The following is a 20,019-nucleotide window of genomic DNA, read 5'->3' as shown; positions in this document are numbered from 1 at the left end:
ATATCTCGATTAGTGCGCGCCGGGTAATAAAGTACTCCCGCTTTGCCTCGCGCACACGGCGCTGCGCACACAGAGCACTGAGCCAGATCCCACGGCATATCTCCCTCGGCTCTCGTGCCTGCGCTGTGTTTATCGGATGGGCCCGGGGTGTCGGTGAGGGAGGGGGGATCTGCGGGGTGGCGGCGTGGGTGCGCGATAACGTTTTTCTCCGTTTTGGCTGACCACTGGAACGGAACGTGGTGGGCTCCAAGGGTCTCTAGAGCGCGCAACGTGTCGAGGCCTTGGGAGGGGACGTTGATGGGTGGTGACGGGACGGGCTGCCCAATGGGGGCGCGCGACGTGGGCAAATCTCGGCGGAAGCGGACAAAGGCGTTGGACGGTCGGATCGTTGTGCTCACCCACCGGCCGTTGACGTGGTTCCGGGGCAAGGAAAACTGACAGTTGGCTCATTTCATTTGTTCGCGGGCCTGGGGAGTACTGGTGGCCCAGGAGATGGTTCTTATTAGGCCATGGGCTGCCAGAGGAACTTACTTTTGACGTCTGGTCACGTTCAAGTACGAAATGGTTGGTGGGAGTTTTTTTTAGGTTTTCCACAAGAGCTTTGCCTTAGCCGTCACTGCTGAAGATTCAGCGTTCCCCTAGCCTCCGGCCGCTGTCTTGGCGCTGCGAGGTGGGGGAACCTCGGTTCTTCATAAGAGTACACAGACATGTTTGTGCATTTCAATTATTTAGTTCCGATCGGCAAAGCAATGGCGGAGGTTGCGACGCCGTCGCGAAGATGGTTATTCCTCTGCTGTGGTGGTGTCTCAACGGACGTTGCTACGGAGTCAGAGATCTTTAATCCTCGTGGGTTTAGTGTACCCGATCTTGTGGATCTTGGGTATGTGTACTCGCAGATTCGTTTATACGTATCTGTTGAGGTTTGTTTTTGTTGGTTTTATCTTTTGTAATTTTGTAATACTTCTCTGGCGTTCTGATGAAAATCTTACGATTCGACGACTTGCACGTTTAGGGGATCAACGCTCATGGCTTCTCATCTTTTTGGATGAGCCACTCAAGGGGCTTTTCGAAACCTTTCAAGGTAGTCAAATTCGTGCAGGATACTAGTAACGACGTTGCTGCTACAGTCTGATTGCAGTCTCTGTGTTGAAGCCTCAGCAGAATTTCATGTTGCAAAGTGTGAAATCACGGAGAAGATGTCTTTAAGAGATTTCATTGTATTTCTTAATTATAGGAGTTACCTTATAATTTCTAAAGTCTATGATCCAAAACATTGTACCTGTAATGGTACTCTTGTTTGAATAAAGTTACAGGTTATTCTGAAAAAAAGTACGAAATAGTTCTTCCGCTCGAAAAATAAAAAGTGTGAAATGCTTCTTATTACATGTTGATTGTGATTTGTGAACCTGTGTTTTGGAAGATGGAACTTTATTTTGTAACTGTAATACTCCCTCCGACGCGTATTACTTATCGAAATATCACATGTATCAAGACGCTATTTAAACATACATGCATCCATGCTTGGTCAAATTTAGGATAAGTAATATGGGTCAGAGAGAGTAGTTAATTTATGGTTTTGGTCTTTTTATGCATGTGTGGCTTGGCTGTCAGTCGTAGCCTGCTGGAGGCTTATTATGCATGTCATCATGTGTGGTACTGATTGCTGAACTGTTAACTGTGTTATGATCTTATGGTTGAAGTTGAACTTATTATGATGTGTTGGCTCGCTTGGTAATAGTCTGAACCTGGAGCTTATTCATTTTATGTTATGCATGTGTGAATTATTATTTATTTCATTGTTATTAGCATGTATTCAGAGTATCATTCTGTCATTGCCGAGCTTTGGGCTTTGGGGCTTTTTGCTTTTTTGCTGGGCCGGACTCGGGCCTGGCTTTTTAGAAACTCCAAGGATTAGAGCCGGGCTCGGGCTTTAGTCTTTCACGATCAGGCTTTTACAAGCCCGGTCCAAAACCTGGCCCGGCCTGAGAAATGCCCAGGTATACATTCAACGAGCGAAACCGTCTTCTGGTCGATATTGAGCCCATTCAGTCGCGGTGGATCTTGAATTGCGAGCCCACATCATTAGCATGGCTGGCTGCTGCTGTCAGATCATAGGGTAGGCATCGATTAGGTTCGCGGCTGATGACCCACAAATGTAGGGGATTGCTGAAATGTTCGATATGATGTACATCAACCCAAATTTATAGTTCGACACGATGGGATCACACAATATTAGCAAGACTTTAGCAACTAAGGCGTCCACCCAGGCTGGACGCACCATGGGGCCCAGATGGGGCCTTGTGAGGCCCTTTGCCCCGTTCAAGTGCCCATCTGGTCCCTTTCTCATAAAATTCCTCCTGTAGTTTTATTTTGTTTTATTTTATTTCAATGATTGCCTACGTGAAAAAGACAAAGATGTTCTTGCTAAAAACAGTGTCAGATTTGACATTATTAACCATTGAATAGTGAGGTTACTGACAATTTTCATATGAAAAGTACTTGCAAAAGTCGATACATTTTGGAAGTAGCTATCACACACACATATCGGTTCCAAATCATGAAGTCGCATCATGTCAATTCCATCGACATATTTTTAGAGTAAATAAGCTGGAAAAGATTTGCTTGAAAATATGTGAGTTTACCGCATTACTTCCTTTTCAAAATATTTGTCTATTCATTCTTTTTGTAATTGATAAGGATAAAATAACTAAGGAACAATGTTCTTTATAACTAATATTGCTCTTTATCTAACATAACCTATTTACATTTGCATAATACAATCCGCATTATCTTCATAGATAATCGGGGGTGATTCCAATGAACCAATAAAACTTGAACTATGAATAAAGTTCATCATTTTGCGAAGCCATACACATATATTCTGATGACGCCTCATGGATAGCAATAATTCCAAAATAGTTAGTAAACGTAGCCACAAAAGTTTGTTTTGTTGACTTCTAAGAGAACCTCAGCATAAATCCAAGATCATAATATCTCACCATGGTAATGTCTTCATTTTTTTATAGAATAAACGCGATGTCACAATGGACATATCTGCGTACATTCCTTGTACCATGGTAATGCTTTTTTGTTGGCAGTGTATTGAATAAAAGTTCGGTCCTATCAATTTTTTCATTTCATCGGTTTAAGAAGAGTACTTGCTTTCTTCATGTTTTGGGGTTGTTACAGTGATATTAAGATAATCCACATAAACATAAATGATTAGAAATCTAAATACACATGGCAATCATCATCATTAATCATGTATTTAAAGAAGTCGGCTATTCATCCTTCTCGACTGTTTTAAGTCATAAAGTTACTTTTGGAGCTTTACCCATAACTTGTTCGCATTTTGTTTTGAAATCTTTTGTGCCTCTAGAACTTTCATATAGATATCTAAATCAAGTGACATGTATAAGTATGTAGTCACAACATGCACTAGTTGGATCAGTGGCACATCTAGGATTTTGAGTTAGGTTGGTCTAATTGACGTGTGTGTTTGTGAGCGTCTGTACCGTGTTTTCTCAAAAAACAATCGATAATTTAGCTATTTAATGGTTTTAGAAATATGATTAAGAATGTCTTGCGTATATTCCTTGTATCATGGAAATGCATTTTTGTTGGCGGTGTATTGAATGGTGCATGAGTATTCCCGGAGGAATATGCTCAAGTTGTAAACCTCAGAAAAGTTCGGTCCTACCAAATTTTTCATTTCAAAATTCGGTTTAAGAGGAGTACTTGTCTTGTTCATGTCTTGGGTTGTTACAGTGATATTAAGATAATCCACATAGACATAAATGATGAGAAATATAAATACACATGGGCAATCGGTATCATTTATCATGTATTTGAATAAATCGGCTATTCCACATAAAGTTACTTTTGGAACTTACCCATAATGTCCGCATTTTATTTTGAAATCTTTTGTGCCTTTAGAACTTTTATATAGATATCTTAATCAAGTGACCTGTATAAGTATGCAGTTACAACATCCACTAGTTGGATCAGTGGCACATCTAGCATTTTGAGTTAGGTTGGGATAATTGACGTGTGTATTTGTGAGCGTCTGTACTGTGTTTCCTCAAAAATAACATCCATTATTTAGCTAATTAATGGTTTCAGAAATATGATTAAGAAAGTCCTTACAACCAGAAGAGATTTTTTTTGAATAAGAGCACATTTTCTAGTTAAGACACACTGAATGTATTACTGCCTCAGTTCCATAATTCTTATCGAAATATTACATGTATCTAAACATTTTTTAGGAATGAAAGAAGTCCAAATTTCACCCTCAAATGTGACTTGCCGGACGCATACCCCCTGAACTCGAAAACCAGTTATTTAGACCCCTGAAATCCTTAATACTCCATCCGTCCCGAAATAACTGTCGCTAGGGGGTGGGAATTTGAACTAATTACCATTTTACAGAAACATCCTACACATTTAAATTTTTCAAAAATTCCTACCTCGCGATCCTCCGCCTCCACAGGTCGCCGCCCCACCTCCTCCTCCGGCGAGCAGGTCCAGGTCGCCGCCACACCTCCTCCTCCGGCGAGCAGGTCCAGGCCGCCGGCCTCTTCTCAAGGTGAGCTCTAGGCCACCGGCCACTGGTCCCGCAGCCATCCATGCCTTGGCCAACGCCAGCACGTCAGGTGCCTCTAGTGCCTCGCCTCACACAGCAATCTCAGGTGTCCTCAATCACATGATTAAAACAAGGAATGCATCAATCTCAAGACTAAAACAAGGAGGGAGCAATCTCAGGATTAAACAAGGAAGCCATCAATCTCAAGGCTAAAACAAGGAGGGAGCAATATGAGGATTCCAACAAGGAAGGCAGGATTAAAACAAGGAAGGCATGATACGTCAACTGACATTTAAGGATTTGTTTTTCTTAAAAATCAGACGACTGAGAAATAGCCACGCTATATATATATAGAAACTCTATTAGATACCCAGGGTGCAGAATAACTGTTCTTCACCCTGGTCGGTCTGACGAGGTCTGCCTGCTGCTCTAGGTGCAACACCGGAACCTTGTCTCCCTGCTCGGCTGCTGCGCGGCTACCGGTGACAAGATGCTCGTCTACCCATTATTCTCCGACGACACAGCGTCGACCAAACCACATCCTCTTCGGTAACTCACGAACACACCTCCTTCCGCTCACTTTTCCAGTACTGGATTGTTTGGATGCATGATTTCAAAAAATTATTTGGATGACTGATTTCAGTAGTTAGTTACATTTGTTGTTTTTAATCCGTAGTCGCTGTTCAATTGCTGTGGGAAGTGGTTATAGAGATTGTTGTCATGTACCCGATTCAACACAAGGCTTACAGACCAGGAATGTACAACCTTTTAGTGCTTCTCACTTGAAGAATTCACATCACCATGCCCACTGTTCTTTCTGTGACTATGGCCATTGGGTCACACCTCCTGACTCAACACGTATCCACATATGCAATTCTCTGAAGCAAAGGTTGCGTATTGATGTTTCTTGCTCATATAATTTTTCGTATGACTAGTGTTAAAAAAGGTTGCGTATTGGTGTAGGGAGCAATTACAAAGAGGATGACAGCAATTGAGGAGCTGGCTGGCATGGATGTTCTTTACAGTGAGAAGACAGGGACACCTAGCACTAACCTTGAACAAGTTGATTGTGGACAAGAATCTTATAGAGGTTAGGCTTCTGATATTAACTGGTCAGTAGAACAACCTTGTCATGATATAGATCATCTCAATTAACATGTTCTTAACTGGATCAGTTTTTCACGTACAGAAAATCAGGTTGATATAGATGCCACGATGGTCGGTGTGCTTGCAGTTCCCAAGGAAGTATATTCAACATCATTAATGTTTGTGATATATATTGAAAACTAATTTCAGGCACTAATTCGAAAACTGCTACTAATGGGTTAGTCATATGGGGGTGGTCACAAAAGGAGAATCGAGCTACTCGTAATTATCTTTCTAATGGATTTCATATTGCATAATTCTGATGAATGGCTTGCAAGTTATTGCTGAAATAGTGTTACTGTTCTAGGAGCACTAGCTGGAGCATATTTTCCTTTTCACCTATTCTTGGTCCCTCATCATCTTCCTCAATTTGTTTTTAATTTTGCCCTGAAGGCAAGCTTGTCAGGCCTCTCAGGCTGTCTTTTTGTTGTCAGCAAGTGAAGATGATACCAATAAGAGCAGGCACAGTTTCTTTCCTTTTTCTTTATATATATGTTTCGGCGTCACTCTTTGTGCTGTAAGAATCTATTAAGATATGGAGAGCGTGGTTATTTAAATGAATAGTCAAATTCCATGTGTTTATGTCCCATCAAATGTAGGATTTTGTAATTCTTTTATTTACGTCAATTTACTTGAATAATATTCTCAGGTTTAGAACAGATCTAGATTAGTTGGTTCATTAACAAGTCTTTTCCTTCAAAACTGAGTTTCAGATTACACACTAGCTACTTGGTTCTTTTGTCTGACAAATAGTTCAGCAGAAGAACTATCTAAAATGCCATTCTGAACTAGCTAAACCAATTACATTTTACCTCTGGAACTGGATCGAGATGGCTAGTTCCCACTTTGATTTAATTTGCACTTGCTATATACCTAAGCACATCGGCCATGTTAATCACCTATTGACATACTAATGTCCAGCTTACATCTTGCTCACTGAAAACAGGTTACTGCCTGGGCTCCTATATCATTTTATTGCGACCAGGATATGCTACAGCATACTTTATTTGTCATATAGTCAAGGGAATGCTCACTACTAATCTGAATTAAGCTAGCATAAATTCATCTTATCACAGGTCAACACTACTGAAGAGAGCAACCCTACATCAGTCTGAAGCTCATAGTGTTATTTATGTGTTTTCAAAGCTATGCTACAGAAAAATAGATAGTATTAGCCACTTTGCTGAATCTTCAAGTGAATATGATCAAGTTTAACTCAAACATGAACACCTCACTGTACAGGCTTGCAAGTAAATCATTCATATATCAACCATCACCTAATTTTTAGTCTAGCCAGATCAGCTAAATCACTTTAATTTCTCAAGTCTAGCATATGCTTCAGCACTAGTTCAATTCACAACCAAACACTTGTACTCTAGGTAGCATATAGTGCTTTTATATTTAATTTAGTTTTGTTTCTACACAGGTGTTTATATAGCTTACATACAATTAAATTGAAATCTTAATTATCTGGGATGGTTTGACATAGCTTACAACCTGACATGTTCCATGGTGTAAACTTGACATCTACAAGGTTGATCAGAATCTAATTTCTTATGATATTATTTTAAATCAAGTTGCGGCATGTTACTAGAAGTGGCAAGAAGTGATTTTGCTTGCGTGTAAAACTCGTGAAAAAAGTTTGGCCACTAAGTACAACAAGCATGTCATTCAAAACTCGTTGGATCTTGCATTTTAAGTTGTCTTCTTTCGTATTACACTTCTATGTTCTGCCACAACCATCCATGTACTAGTTTCTAATGACTTTCATAAAACATTGTCCTTGACCTCACTTCTATTTTGTTTCCAAGAACTTGTTGCTCAATGTAATTTTATTTTTTCTGTCCCATATTCTGATTATTCTTCAAGGAACATGTGTCCTCTCTTCATAAATATTTCTCTTTTCCTTTGTTACATTTCTGTCTTTCATAAAACATGTGGTGTTTGCATTAGTATGTCTACTAGATGTATCATTAGCAAGTGAAAAATGACTATCAGTCAATCTAATTTTGTTTATTAACTAACAATCTATACTAACAAAATTATGTTTCCCTATTATCAAAACTTTGTTTCTGTACTAAGCGACACAATGTTGTGAACTTTTTATTTAGTGTGATCTCCTGGGGTATGATTATCAGTGGAAATGGATGCATTGCTGCTGTTGGGAGACACCTCTATCTTTTGATGCCTTGTGAATTGCAACTATTGCAGGTAAACATGCTGTGTACCTGGCAAATAACATTATTTTTGTATTCCTGGAAAAAAAATTAAATGGATGTGCTTCCCTGTAGGAAACAGTAAGTTGGAATAGATGTATAACTGGTTAACTTATTCTTGGCTAATGACAGTAGGTAGTGCTCCACCAGCTTAGCATAGATTTTTCTCTTGTAGGCTTGTAGCTCTAGATTAGAATAATGTCACTTAGGCACCTTTACTTAGAGTGGTTCAGTTTGATCTTTGAAGAGAGGAGGTAATCTATTACTGCACATATGGCTAGTAATAATATTTCTGTTCTGATTGAGAGAAACGGCAAGTGGCTGGAACTCTGCAAGTAGTAAACAGGCTTCAAGCAGGGAGATTCAAAACTACCGATGGAATGGGCCCTGCACGCTATGATTTTTCTGGAGCAATGGTCTTTCTGAAGCCCAGGTGATTGATAGTGGCCAGACAGCTATCCACCTAATTATGTTACCTCTCTTTCAGTTTGATCACAAATTTACAACCGCTAATCATCTTTTCAGATCTTATGAGGCAAAGTAGCTTTTCTTGAGAATATTAGCACTCCTTCATCAGCAGAAATGTTGCAAATGGAATACATCAGTACAGCCAGTACAATCTCGTGAAAAAAGACCTCGGAATATCATCTGCAGAACAAAATGTTCTATATGCAAAGAAACTTCAACATCTGGACGAAGTTCAGGAGACGGATCCCAGGCAGGTCATGCAATTTGTCACGGCTCTTTCAGAGTAGTTAGCATTGGAAAGTGATAACAATAACTATTCTCGAAATTATTTAACTGTGCTGAGTTACTTCTCAGTTCTCACCCAAAGGAAAAAGTATACTCTATGTCTGTTTACTTTCAGTCACGTGGAACTTAGGCATCACATAAGTAAGAATACAACAAGAAAAATGTGTAATGGATTTTGTTTTCTCTCTCTACATAGAGTATGTTTATTTTACAGAGATGTATCAGTAGTTGAAATATTTCGAGGCCCTCAAATAACTTATCCATGTTGGAGAACTCCCAGCATACAGAATCCCAAGGTATGAACGACATGTGCAATATACTTACTTTCATGCAAACGTAAAATAAAAAATATCCAGCAAGCTGTGATTACTGATGAAGCTGCATGCAACGTAAATTTACATCACACGATGAAGCTGCATGCAACGTAAATTTACATCACATGCAAGGGGGCGGATGCTAGTTGCAAATTATGCTGCCGGTACCACAACGTAAATTTCTTACGCTGCATGCGGTCGGTGCTCCAGAAACCCAACGTAACTTTGTTACGTCACATGCGAGGAACTAGTTTGATGACGTCTGGGTCAGGCGCGTGGGCGGTCGGGTGGGGTGCACAGGAAGTCTATATATATATATATATATATATATATATATATATATATTTATTTATTTATTTGAAGTTTTGAACTGATTGGGCTTGTAAAATTAAAAAGTACTGTATCATAATTTGATTGTCTGAACAATTGGGCTCGGTAAAAATCAGAAGTCATTAAAGATGCCACATCCTATGCATTTAGAGCATCTTCAGCAGAGCCCTTAGACAAGTCCGATATCCCGTTTTTAGGAACCAGAATCAAAAAATACTCTTCAGCGCGAACCCCACTAAAGTCCTAGAAACACCTCGCAAGCCCCATTCCAAGGCTCCCGAGCCAGCCCCTATCCCCCTCCCGTCTGTGCCACGTCAACATCGTGTATGGCCTCTCCGCCTCCGGCCACCGCGTGGAACCCGTGACGCCGCCGCTCCGTCGGCCCTCGTGCTGCCCCTTCCCCTCCGCGCCGCTCCTCTGCTTGCTCCGCCGCTATTCCCCTCCGCGGGCCGCCGCCGGTGCCGTCCCTCTGTCCGTCGCATCGCTATTTGCCTCTGCCCTCCAAGCCGCCCTCTGCCCGCCGCGCCACCATTCCCCTCCGCTAGCCGCCGCAATCACCGTCCTCGCGCACGACTGAGCCTGCACCCGCGGCTCCTCCCTCGTGCCGCCCCTTCCCCTTTGCGTCGTCCCTCTGCCCGCCGCCATCGCTGTCCCTCTGCCCTGCGCGCCATTCCCCTTCGCCCGCGCCGGCCATTTTGCTCAACCGGCGGATGACTCGAGGAAGAAGAAGATGAGAGGGAGGAGAAAAGTGAAAAAGGAAACATGACCCACTAACAAATGGGTCCCACTAGTCTGTGTAAAGGCAAAACGAAATAGGGGCTGGAATTTGGAAGCTACGGTTGAAGATGGAGTTAAAATAGAGGCTGAAAAATTTAGAGGAAAATCCCTATACAATATTTAGGGGCCTTGTTTTAGGGGCTACTGCTGAATGCTGAAGACGGCAAAGTCAAAAATTAACTCAACGCTGCTCGTTCCTGTGATTGTGAGTTTGTGATCCTATATTTGTGTGTAACGCTACATCGCAGTTGTGATTTGTGAGGGACCGGGCGCACAAACCATAGATCTTAATGGACTACTTGGGCTTGGTCGAGTATCTGTTTTTTTTTTTTAGAACTGGTCGAGTATCTGTTAGAGTACCTTGTAGACTACTTGGGCCTGGTGGAGGAGGAAATGGACTAGCCCCCGATCCGACACAGGAGAGGAAGGGGAATGGTCCCGAATAGATTTGGCCCAAGTCACCGAATTGAATTTAAAGGATTTACGAGCACATAATTGCTGGAAGTGGTCCGCGACGCAGTTGACGGACATCTCATTGACATTGAGCCACTCTCTGAGTGCATTACAGCATTGAGTGAAGATGCAATAAGAATCATTTTAATATGGCATAGGGATTCATGATGTGAGCTTATGATCAATTGTTGTCATTTTGGATTTCTCGTATTACAGTATTTGTCCTTGGATTCATGACGTGAGCACTCCGACCGGATCAAGAGTCACATCATTCCGCTCATCGAACAACGCACGCACCTGACGGAACCACGGAATAATCTCAACATTCCCCGTATTCTTCCGTTCGGACTCCGCGCCATCCGGCGAAATGTTTGCACGTCAAGAAGAGGCGCCTATAATAATACAAGGTGTAGCTAGCCATGGCTCGTCTGTGGCCCGCCACTCCTGTTTGCCAACTCTAACAAAACCAATGAGGACTTGGTGCTCGCTTCTTGTGGATATGAAGGTATAGCTTGCAAGCACAATCTTTCCATGGCCATGCTCTTGCTTCCATTCCCTGGGAACCACCCACTATGCCTATCCTTGCGTCCACGTCCAGTCAAAGGTTGTAGTACTCCATTATCATCGATCGTCTGGAACTGTACCTGTGACACTGACACTGCCATACACCGAACGTCTGAAACTTCGTGATCTAGCATGTTGGTATAGTATACTACGTGCTCATACATGTGGATGATGCGACTCTGGTCGGTCACCGCGGGCTCATCATTGCAAGCTGCCTAAGCACCTTGTAATAATAATACCACCCCAAAATACGTTTATGTTCACAATACTAAATTGCAGTCGCTAGTTTCTTGCTGCACCTTGTCTCTGACCTTTCGTCGTTACACAAATCTCTCATACCGATGGTTTTCTACCGGTGATTTAGCAACAAGACCGTTTTTCGCCCCCCCCCCCCCCCCCCCCCGCGGTAACTCGCCGGCTATTTGTAACGGATCGGGCCACTTAATTCGCCGTTAATTCGATCCATCATTGTCATTGGGTGGGCCTTGATACGGCTATTGACCACGCCGTGGCCCGTGGCAGCGTGTCGACCGGCCACTTGTATATATACCTTGGCCGTGCTTCGACGTACCGGGATAGCAACCAGCTAGCTAGTTCTCGTCACAACGCGGCACTGTTCTTGGTTCTCGATCGGCTTCTGTAGCAATACAGCAAAAACGTCGTGATTAAGTAAGCACCAAAGCATGGCGGCAGCCGCAACCGCCGGTGGAGACGTCGACGGCGACTTCATGGAGTTGCGGCCGGAGAAGGGCGGGGCGCGCGACCTGTTCCACCTCCTGTGGTCGCCGGAGGTGGACGAGAACGCCGCCGTGGACTGCCCCGCCGGCACGCAGATCGCGGAGGCGCGGCGGCGGTGGGCCGTGTTCGTGTCCCTGGTGGCGCAGATGCTGCTGCTGTGGGCCAAGCGGCCCGTGGCGATGCTCGGCCGGGCCGCGGAGTACTGGATGAACCTCCTCAACGAGAACGGCGGCGGCGTCCTCATGCTCCTCACAAACGCTCTCCAAGGTACTTACGTCGTACTATACCTTATGGTCTCTCCAAGGACCGACGGAAGAACTCCACGCACGTACTACTGTTTTCTTGACTTTCGTATACACTTGGACTGTCGGATGTATTTGCATTTCTGTATGATCATCCTTTCGCTTTCACCTTGTACTACGACCCGATACGCTGAAATTTGTTCTGGGACTAGACGTGTATATATACAGTACGTACGTGATGAACATTCATTCGAAATTAATTGTTGAACTCGCAGGCTTGAAGCAGTATGTACGTACTCTGGTCTTCCGTAAATTCGGTTGGTGTTCCCTAGATTGATGTTGGTCGTCCGTAAACTCGCAGCTAATTAACTCGATCGGCACTAAATTATGCTGTTCTTCCGCAATGCTTCAAGTAACCACTCTCGATCCGAATGTTGCCGTTTGCTTCCTGGGGAGGACAATGGCTATAAAATTTACTACTTGCTATTCATAATCATTTTCCTCATGTAACCATCATCATCATACACGCGTTTACGTCTGGCCAAAGGAAAGGTCAAATATAGATATACAGGTCCATGACCTAATCCATTTCCCATTTCGAGATACAGATTTCTCATAAATATTTCACTTTGAATTAATTTGTCCTTCGCGTCACACATTTTTGCTCTGTTTTGGGGCTGCGAATGTACCAGTAGTAAATTAAACATATGCTATGCAGGAAAGGTTAAAATGCCAGATAGAACATCACTCAACTACCGTTCCTGCATTGGACTACTTGACACACGAATCGAGCTCGACAAGAAGATCAAACCGGGCGATTGCAACTACAACGCAGCTCTCTCCATCATGGCCGCAAAATTAGCTTACGAGAACGAACTCGTCATCAAGAGCGTCGTCAACAACCATTGGCAGGTGACTGAAAGCCTGAACATCAATTCCACTCTGTAAAATACAGTCTGTTTTCGAAACACACTCTGTAAAAATACCACACGTCAAATCAAATGCAAATACCAGAGTAAAATTTAACCCCTCTTCACGCATGCATATGTTCTGCAGATGGAATTCCTGGGATTCTACAACTGCTGGAACGGTAAGAGCGTGCTCTCCTGCTGCAACATCTTGACGTATGCGTGCATGGCTTTGTTCCCTATCATCATGCTAGGCTTAACGACGTCTCGTGCTACTGATCTGCTTGTGCAGAATTCGAAGGGGACTACACGACGCAGGCGTTCATGCTGGCCGACAAGCCGGCGCCGAACGCGACGCTCGCCGTGGTGGCCTTCTGCGGCACGAAGCCGTTCGACACGGAGCAGTGGTGCACGGACGTGGACTTCTCCTGGTACGAGATCCCGGCCGCCGGCTGCCGCGTCCACGGCGGCTTCATGAAGGCCCTCGGCCTGCAGAAGAACGGCGGCGGATGGCCCGAGCACATCCCCAACCCCACGGGCCAAGACACCAATAAACCCTTCGCCTACTACGCCATCCGCGAGAGGCTGAGAGCGTTCCTGGACGAGAACCCGGGCGCCGAGTTCGCGGTGGCCGGGCACAGCCTCGGCGGAGCGCTGGCCGTGCTGTTCCCGACGGTGCTGGCGCTGCACCGGGAGGAAGCCATGCTGGGGAAGCTCCGGGGGGTTTACACGTTCGGGCAGCCAAGGGTGGGCGATGTCAGGCTCGGGGAGTTCATGGAGGAGTACCTGGAGAACCCGAGGAGGTACTTCAGGTTCGTCTACTGCAACGACATCGTGCCCAGGGTGCCCTACGACGACTCCACACTGCTGTTCAAGCACTTCGGGACCTGCCTCTACTTCGACAGCTTCTACAGAGGACAGGTCAGGTCTACTCAGTACTCTCTGCTCGTCACGATTCCTTTTGTGCTATTTCCACCAATTTTAAAAAAAACTTAACCTGGTTATTATTTCCTTTTTCTGTGACTGTAATGAGTAAATGCATTTCTCTAAATAAAGGAAATCGGTAGTTGGTTGAGATGGATGGATGGGTAGAAGATTCCATGCGATCCTGTAACAGGATAAAACTTTCAAGGCAAGCAAAGCATGGCTTGCAAGCAAGAATTTCGTCGCACTTTAGGAAAAGACTGACTATGGGTATTGGGCAGCATCAATCCGTCATTCCTGGAGCCCGCCGAGCTGTAGCTGACAGATACTTTTGTGCTGATGAAGCAGGTGACAGAGGAGGAGCCAAACAAGAACTACTTCTCGGTGCTGGCAGTGGCGCCCAAGTACGCGAACGCGGTTTGGGAGCTCGTCCGTAGCTTCCTCATTGGCCACGCTGAGGGGCCCGAGTACGCCGAGAGCTGGCTCATGCGGCTCGCCAGGGTCGCTGCGCTGGTGCTGCCGGGATTGCCACCACACGCGCCGCAGGACTACGTGAACGCCACCAGGCTCGGAGCCGCTTCGCTCGGGCCGCTCAGCTAGTACAGGGAGCGAAGAGGGGCTGAAGTCTGACCAATTAACCACCCTGCTTAGTGTACAATATACATGGTTGATGCTGCATGGTCCAAGGCTTACTGATAAAAGTTCCATGTAAATCCAGGAAAGTAGCAGTAGGGACACAGCGAGTTTTACAATTCTTTGTGATTCGGTGTCAAAGATCATAACAGTTACATAATGATTGTTAGGCAACAGCAAAACATGTCTCTCCACCCAACATGAACAGGCTTGTCACGGCAACGCATCTCCAGTTAACATGAACAAGCTTGCCAGGTACTGTTCATGTTGGTCACAGAGTCCCAGTATAGGAGGTATCTTACGAAGTGCAACAAAAGCAGTATCCGCATCTCCGTTTCCTCCGAATAACACAAGAAAATGCTCAGTTCGTCCGCACACACACTACAAGTAACTAGAGCAATCAGCACCTCGCCAATAGATAGTCTGTCTGCGATCTCTTCCCCTAACTGATCTAGTAAGCATAGTTCCACTAACTGGTTTGCAGAGCCCAACATCAATCACCGAAGTAACTTTTCTTTTCTCGTGATCCTCGTCAAAATGCATATCAAATAACATAGCCAGGCACAGAACCTGGTGGGTTAATATATAGTCCTCATATGACGAAGGCATTATTCGGAGGATGTGAAGATTCACCTGCAAGTCATAAGAGTAGTGGCCACATAAGAAATATGCACCAAATAACAATTGAGAAAGCAGTTTAGTACAAACCTCAGCTTCCATTGCACGGAGATCATTGTGACATTTTAAAGCTTCGGTCTTTTCAGAAAGCAACTGCAATCTGAAAAGTGGTGGCCTAAGAGGGTATTCCATGCTAATTTTGATCTGCAATTGATGACCCACAGTGAGAAAAGCAAGCATGCATGGACATCCTTGCATGAAGGCCTATAGGAACAGTGGCCGAAGAATTTACCTTGGCTTCCAGCATGACTTTTGGACCATTTTTCAAAGTTTTACTCAAGACCATGGTGAACTCCCTGGAAGCATAGTCCTCCCAGGATTTATCTATAGTGAGGCTACCTTGTTCAGTTTCTTGGTCAGCACATGTCAACTCCTCCAACTCACTGTCACTGTCCATTAAGAAATCAAGATCATCCTCATTTCTGCCAAAACTGTGTGAGATGGTTAGCTTTGATGGTGTGGAGCTCTTTGATATAAGGGATAAGCCTCTAGAATGGTTTCGAACTTCAGGCGGGACCTCTGAGTGTGACGCTTTAGAACCATTTAGCATATGTTCAGCACGAACCACAACCGGAAGCTCACCATCCTCCCTGATACTCTCAGTTTCCTGCCCGTTTGTCACAGACCTTCTCTCCATATCACTGTCAGCACTCCCTGCAGGTTCAGTAGGCATCAAAGCAGAACGAGCCGACGGTTCAGGAGAAAACCCTGTCAATGACCAACTATGCATACTACACAATGGGGTGCGTGATGCCCACGGTGTATTCTCGTGTTCTATCTGAGGCCACCTCAGCTTAGTTAAATAACTAAGTTGCCACCTGTAAATACAGACTAAAGAACTTTAAAGAGATGCTATCAATCAAGTAAGATATGTATAGGAGCCATAAGCATCAACAGAAAGATGGTTGACAAGAATCAGCTTTAGATCAAAGAGAAGATGCAGAAGCTGCAAAGATGTTCACAAATTTTTATCTGGAAATATTTCATTAACTCATGCAGCATGTCTCAGAATGACATGTACAATGAAGCAAAAGCATCATCAGACCAAAATTCTCAGCTAAAGTACAGTGCGCCAGTCTATTAAGGATCTACCATCCAGGTTTTGCTATTGACATCCCAAACTGCAAACATTGTAGAGCAGGTGACTCACGTGAGAGCCATTTGTGCAGTTTTCCGGGAGCGGATTCTCTGCAAAATAGTCTGCGCACGATTCTGCTGACGGTATAGTGCAAGCCCAGATGACAAATCAGCACTTCTCAATGCTCTGTTAGAATCATCCCCAACAGACAGAGGAACTTCCGGCAAGAAATCTATACCAGCTAGATGTTGTGCCCACTTGTATGGACGTGAATCCTTTTCACTGAACTGGGGAGTCTTCCCGACGTAAAGCTTAGCCATCTGCATAAAATTTATAAAGAGTCACCTTTTCAGATTTATATGAAGAAGTACAAAGAATCTGGAATTGTAACAACAACAGCTTTTTTTGAATGAAATAAAAACCATGCTAACTCAATGCTGCCTACGACCACATATAAACAGAAGCCATCTCACAAAAACTATATATGTGTGTGTATATAAGAAAAACCCTAAATCAGGTAACCATGGAGTCATGCACCAGTTGAGGTTGCTAACACAAGATAATTAGCAAAAGCTCCAACAACAAAGGGAACCATGTCTACAGCAATCAAAATCAGCTGCTCCGGAATACAAACCTGATGAGGCAGCTCTAAACCAGTGTCATCTGGAAATAGGTTGCACAGGATATTGTTATCCATTCCCTCTGAATCTTCAGGCCCAACGCAGACAACATTCAACTTTGCCAAGTACTCAAACCTCAGGGTGATGAGTTTAAGACGCTTGGTTCCAGAATCTTCAGTATCGTATACATGGAGAACAACTTTAAGTGGATGAAGTTGATACGCCAATGCAGGATTACTAGCTTCCTTCGAATTCTTCCTGGACCTTGATCTTCTTCTCTGAGCATCTTCTTCGTCATCAATTGCATCATCATCCATCCTATCATCATTTGATAGAGTGCCTGCTATTGCAGATAAATAAGAATGTAAGATGCATGCTTCATTTGTAATTATATTCTAAGGTTCCAACATACCAACTCATACACAGGCAATTTGATCCTGATTTAGTTTTAAGAAACTCATTCTCACTTATGTTCATTCATCTGGTTAGAAACTCAAGTGTAGGATGAACAATGAAGCGACCATGTACTATAATAGAACTTTTGGCTTCTAGACAAGTTTGCTAAATGCCGTTGCCCTGCGATACTGAGGACAAATTACTTGAACCAGAAATAGATATTCACTAGAAAATTGCGAATTCGGCTATTAAATGCCACCCATCGCATTAGAACTATAGGATATACATCGAAACTAAAAAAAGACCAAGAGTTGTTGTCTTTGCAAGGATACCACCACAGCTTATATTAAAAAACAAAAATGTTCAGGACTGCAACAAAGAAACAATTGCACAGAGAAATGGCTATGCAAGATTTGCACATTTTAATCAGATGTGCTACATTCCAAGCAGATATAACATACCATTTTCCTGCTTGGCCTGTTGCAGAGCAAAAGTTTGAGCATCCTTTGTGCTTCCATTGATCTCCACTTCAATATTATCTCCAAATGCTTCTTTCTGTCCTAACAGCTGGGTGTAAGTTATATAAAGAGGAGCTGGGAGCAACTCCGCTGCATGGTGCTGCTTTAGTTTCTTGGTATGCAGCATCCCCAGCTGCTGCTGCACTGGCAATGATGCTTTCTTCAGTGATTTCAAATGTGACGGGAGGCTTGAAAGAAACTTTTTCTGATTTGCAATTGCCCCTAGCAAGCTGCTCTTCTGTTGTTCCAATTTCTCATGACGCTCGCATAGTTCTTTACGCTGTGTCATAATTAAAACAAATTTTAGATACCAGAAACCAAATCCTGAAGAAGACAAGTAAGAGCAGACCAGCGCAAATGGACATTTGACTAGCAAACACACACAGGTTCATAACACTAGAGACGGGTAAGCAATTTGAGGAGGATCAAGAATCTATCTGCAAGCCCTCTTGAATCAAATTAAAGTAGTTAAAAAAGAGAGTCCGCATATATAATTGGTAATGGTGCACGAATTGGCCTATTGTCCCATAATCCTAAGCCTAAACAGAGTTCAGAGCACAGGACCGTATTCTAGTAAACACTGCAGTATGCCCAACCAACTAATAATTCGAAGGCGACAATACCAAGCAGCAAGAACCTTTCTAGACCCTAGTACTTATATGAAAATTTATTTTGAATCAATCTTGTATACAAGTTAAAAAGGCTTTAAGAGTTTATGAACAGGCAGCTTGGCTCACAAGTCACAACATGGTTAGTTTTTCCAATTATTTTCGTAATCCTTCCAAACAAGTTCCCCAACCTAAAGACATTATGCAACTTATCGTGCACTTCTCTATTCAGATAAATATACACTATGCATCTATGAAACCCTGGATACCATTTCCATTCAGATGCAGTTACTTTAGACAGGAATTAACAAATCACGGCAATTTATTTGACAACAATTAAAGCTCCCATCCGGGCGGCAACTGATCACAGTAGACAACCTGGACGAGCTCAAAGTTGAGACGCTTGAGCATAAGGTCGTGAGCAGCGTCAGCCGCAAGCGTCTTGTCACGGATGTCAGCTGGCGCGGAGCGGTGGAACTCCTCCTCGGGCACCAGGTCAATGCCCGGGTGCTTCGTCTGGAAGTCGAGGCACGACCTTATGGCCTTCACGTAGTGGTTTTTCTCGTACAGCAGATTGTGCAGCTTCAGCGTCGTGGAGTCCACCGGCGCCTTTGCCGCCTCCGTCTGCGCCTTCACCTTATCCTCCTCCATCAGTATCTCCCTGTTCACCTGCGCAAAAAATCCAATTCTGAGTTGCAGCGACAGATCTAAAGCTAGGGTTTCTGCGAAGTGCGGACAGGGTTTTGGAGTGAGACGGACTTGGCGGAGCGTGATGAGGAGGAGGGACATCTGGGCGACGAGCTCGCGGAGCTCGGACTTTGGGGCGCCGTCCTTCTTGATGGCGAGTATCCGGGCGGCGACCTCCTCGACGGAGGCGCGGGTCTCCGCTAGTAGGTCGTGAGGGCAGCGATGTTTTGGTGCGGCGGCGGTGGTGGTGGACGGCCGGACTGGTGCCTCGACGTCCATGGCTTCCGCCGCCGTCTCCGACGCCATCGATCTGACCGGAGCCGGGAGAGACGACGCCAGACGCCCTGAAGTGAAAGTGGGAATGGAAGCGGGTTGGGTTGTGAGTTCTGGCGTCTGACGGTCTGACCTATGCTCGACTCAGGTAAGATGCTTGGGCCGCTGCTTCGGAAGTCTCATCCGGCCCAGTTTGCAAAGAATAAAGCATCTGGCGGCCCAATTGAAGTCAGTCGGCCCAATGGATGGATCAGGCTTGGGAAGTTGGGAGGATCCAGTCGAAAACAAAAAGGAAGTTGGGAGGAAAGTTTTTTTAGGGAAGTAAATGGTTTTGCAATTTCTTGGTCGACGCGATCAACAAAAAAAATCCCCTAAAAAAGTGTCCCTACAAAAAGAGTTTCTATTAAAACAAGAAGTAGCAGTCACTCGTCAATCCTTGTTGTGCTGAAACAGTGATGCGATTAGAGATCGTGCACAAAATTGCACTACAATCATCATCATCAGGAGAGAAAAAAAAAATAAGCCGGGGCAAAGCGTCAGTTGTTGTTCCTCCTGTTGCATCACGTCACATCCAATCCATC

At 44.2% G+C, this 20,019-nt stretch overlaps 2 protein-coding genes and 2 long non-coding RNA genes across 8 annotated transcripts; 3 read left to right on the top strand and 1 right to left on the bottom strand.

Annotated features, from left to right (window-relative positions):
• The first annotated feature begins 4,992 nt into the window (after window positions 1–4,992).
• Window positions 4,993–6,215, top strand: LOC104583873. 2 transcript variants are annotated; one of them, XR_731934.3, is made up of 3 exons: window positions 4,993–5,131; window positions 5,546–5,694; window positions 5,772–6,215. It is a non-coding gene; the product is annotated as an uncharacterized LOC104583873 (long non-coding RNA). The 2 variants fall into 2 exon arrangements; XR_002965039.1 differs by lacking the exon at window positions 5,772–6,215 and having other exon boundaries at window positions 5,546–5,751.
• Window positions 6,216–6,984: 769 nt separating this feature from the next.
• LOC104583872 lies at window positions 6,985–8,788 on the top strand. Its single transcript, XR_731933.2, has 2 exons — window positions 6,985–7,939; window positions 8,253–8,788. It is a non-coding gene; the product is annotated as an uncharacterized LOC104583872 (long non-coding RNA).
• A 2,931-nt stretch (window positions 8,789–11,719) lies between these two features.
• Window positions 11,720–14,804, top strand: LOC100829719. The gene is made up of 5 exons (XM_003573000.4): window positions 11,720–12,140; window positions 12,834–13,027; window positions 13,172–13,205; window positions 13,316–13,944; window positions 14,296–14,804. The coding sequence occupies exons 1-5, from the start codon at window positions 11,819–11,821 to the stop codon at window positions 14,545–14,547; spliced, it is 1,431 nt and encodes a 476-aa protein (XP_003573048.1). The 5' UTR covers window positions 11,720–11,818; the 3' UTR covers window positions 14,548–14,804.
• Window positions 14,679–19,566, bottom strand: LOC100832556 (THO complex subunit 5B). 4 transcript variants are annotated; one of them, XM_010237770.3, is made up of 8 exons: window positions 19,238–19,566; window positions 18,857–19,147; window positions 17,814–18,150; window positions 16,971–17,299; window positions 16,409–16,656; window positions 15,491–16,076; window positions 15,289–15,402; window positions 14,679–15,213 (listed from the first exon to the last, which is right to left on the bottom strand). In XM_010237770.3, exons 1-8 carry the CDS (start codon window positions 19,469–19,471, stop codon window positions 14,962–14,964), a joined length of 2,391 nt encoding a protein of 796 aa, XP_010236072.1. In that variant the 5' UTR covers window positions 19,472–19,566; the 3' UTR covers window positions 14,679–14,961. The 4 variants fall into 4 exon arrangements, with proteins under 4 accessions (XP_010236072.1, XP_003570564.1, XP_010236074.1 ...); XM_003570516.4 differs by having other exon boundaries at window positions 14,692–15,213; window positions 16,971–17,296; XM_010237772.3 differs by lacking the exons at window positions 14,679–15,213; window positions 15,289–15,402 and having other exon boundaries at window positions 15,769–15,912.
• Window positions 19,567–20,019: the final 453 nt, after the last annotated feature.

This window comes from Brachypodium distachyon, chromosome 3 (genome assembly GCF_000005505.3).
Source record: "Brachypodium distachyon strain Bd21 chromosome 3, Brachypodium_distachyon_v3.0, whole genome shotgun sequence".
Classification (NCBI taxonomy): domain Eukaryota; kingdom Viridiplantae; phylum Streptophyta; class Magnoliopsida; order Poales; family Poaceae; genus Brachypodium; species Brachypodium distachyon.
The sequence above is the reverse complement of the archived record's forward strand: the minus strand, read 5'-3'. Positions and strand labels throughout refer to the sequence as shown.